Below are 1,485 nucleotides of genomic sequence, written 5' to 3' on the forward strand. Positions count from 1 at the left end.
AAAGAAAGAAAGAAGAAAGAAAGAAATCAGGCATTTTGATCACCATCTTCAGTGAAAACTTTTTCTTTAAAGTTTCAGGCATGAAGAGACTGAATACTTTGCTCAGCGGGATCAGTGTAAACCACAGAAGGTCAGTTTTGGCAGCTAAGCACATTTTGCATATGGGCACGCGTTTGAGGAGCTAAACATTTTGCATACGAACGTATCTTTTAGATAGGACACCGGAATTTAAGCTTTTGTGCTAAACACAGGAGTTGTTAATGGACGTATATTCACTGGTGTCAACACGGACACTTATTTTGCACTCTTCTGGTTTGCATGTCACCCTTCAGCGGTGACAGCGGAGTGGGGACGCTCAGGTGGCACGCGGCGCATACAGAAACTACAACTCCCAGCGGTGGCCATGGTAGCAGTCAGGCCCCGCCCAGCGGCCTGCGCTCCGGGGAAGGTCTCGGTTTAGGTCCCGGCTCAGGTCCCAGCGCTCGGAGTCATAAGGCCGGTAGGCAGGGGAGCCCAGCCGGCGAGCCGCATGGAGCCGCGCGCCGGGGACGGCTGCTTCCTGGGAGATGTGGGTACGTGCTTCGCGCCGCAACCGCCAAGGACACCACACCGGGGCTGGAGTCAGGACCACGAGATCAGCACTTGGGGACAGAGCAAGCTCATGGGTGGCCTTTGTCCCAGAGATGGGCATCGCGAGCCGTTCCAAGTTGGTGGTCAGAGGCGTTGGGGTGAGGTGTAGGGATTTGAGTAGGGCCCGGAGGATCCTGGTCATCTCAGACCGACGTTTAAAGTCTGTCGCCCTGTTCCTAGCCAGTGCACTGTGCAGCTGGTCTTCTCTGTGATGCACCAGGTATGGGATTCAGAACCGCCAGTCTACCAGAGCACCGCACACTTTGGGGAACATGCGGGGTCGTTGCCCAATTCACCCGCAGAGTCTGGAAAGTATGCACTGGTTGGCAGCCTCTTCCGGAGCCCACTGCGGTCACTGCACCACCTCCCGGGCGTTTGGTGCAGTGAATTGCTTGCGGGGTTACAGCATCTACACATACCCTGTAGGTTGCAGCAGCTGCAACCAGGGAGTCTGCTCCAGAATGAGGTCATGGCCCAACACAGGGACATACCTGGTGCTAAAGAAGTGTCCTCTGTACCTTTGGGGCTGTTTTAATCCATAAAATGGATTTGAAGGCAAAGGAGCATTCTTTGGAGAAGTACATTTTTTTCTTGTTTACAAAATAATAATATTGTAAATAGAAAGGACAATGACATTGTGCTTCAATAGCTTGAAAATAAATAGAAGAAAGAAAGCCAAAATGTTCCTTTATGTGAGTTAAAAAAAAAGTAATGTAAGCCGGGTATGGTGGTGACGCCTTTAATCCCAGCACTAGGGAGGCAGAGGCAGAGGCAGAGGCAGAGGCAGAGGCAGAGGCAGAGGCAGAGGCAGAGGCAGAGGCAGAGGCAGAGGCAGAGGCAGAGGCAGAGGCAGAG

At 52.5% G+C, this 1,485-nt stretch overlaps 1 protein-coding gene across 1 annotated transcript in view; it reads left to right on the forward strand.

Moving 5' to 3' along the window:
- The first annotated feature begins 417 nt into the window (after positions 1–417).
- Positions 418–1,485, forward strand: part of Asb13 (ankyrin repeat and SOCS box containing 13) — a 19,190-nt gene continuing 18,122 nt past the window's right edge. The window contains exon 1 of the mRNA XM_021180263.2: positions 418–572. Coding sequence (XP_021035922.1) covers positions 530–572 — 43 coding nt within the window. The 5' untranslated portion in view covers positions 418–529. The remainder of the gene's footprint in view (positions 573–1,485) is intronic.

Source organism: Mus caroli, chromosome 13 (genome assembly GCF_900094665.2).
Source record: "Mus caroli chromosome 13, CAROLI_EIJ_v1.1, whole genome shotgun sequence".
NCBI classification, from domain to species: Eukaryota; Metazoa; Chordata; class Mammalia; order Rodentia; family Muridae; genus Mus; species Mus caroli.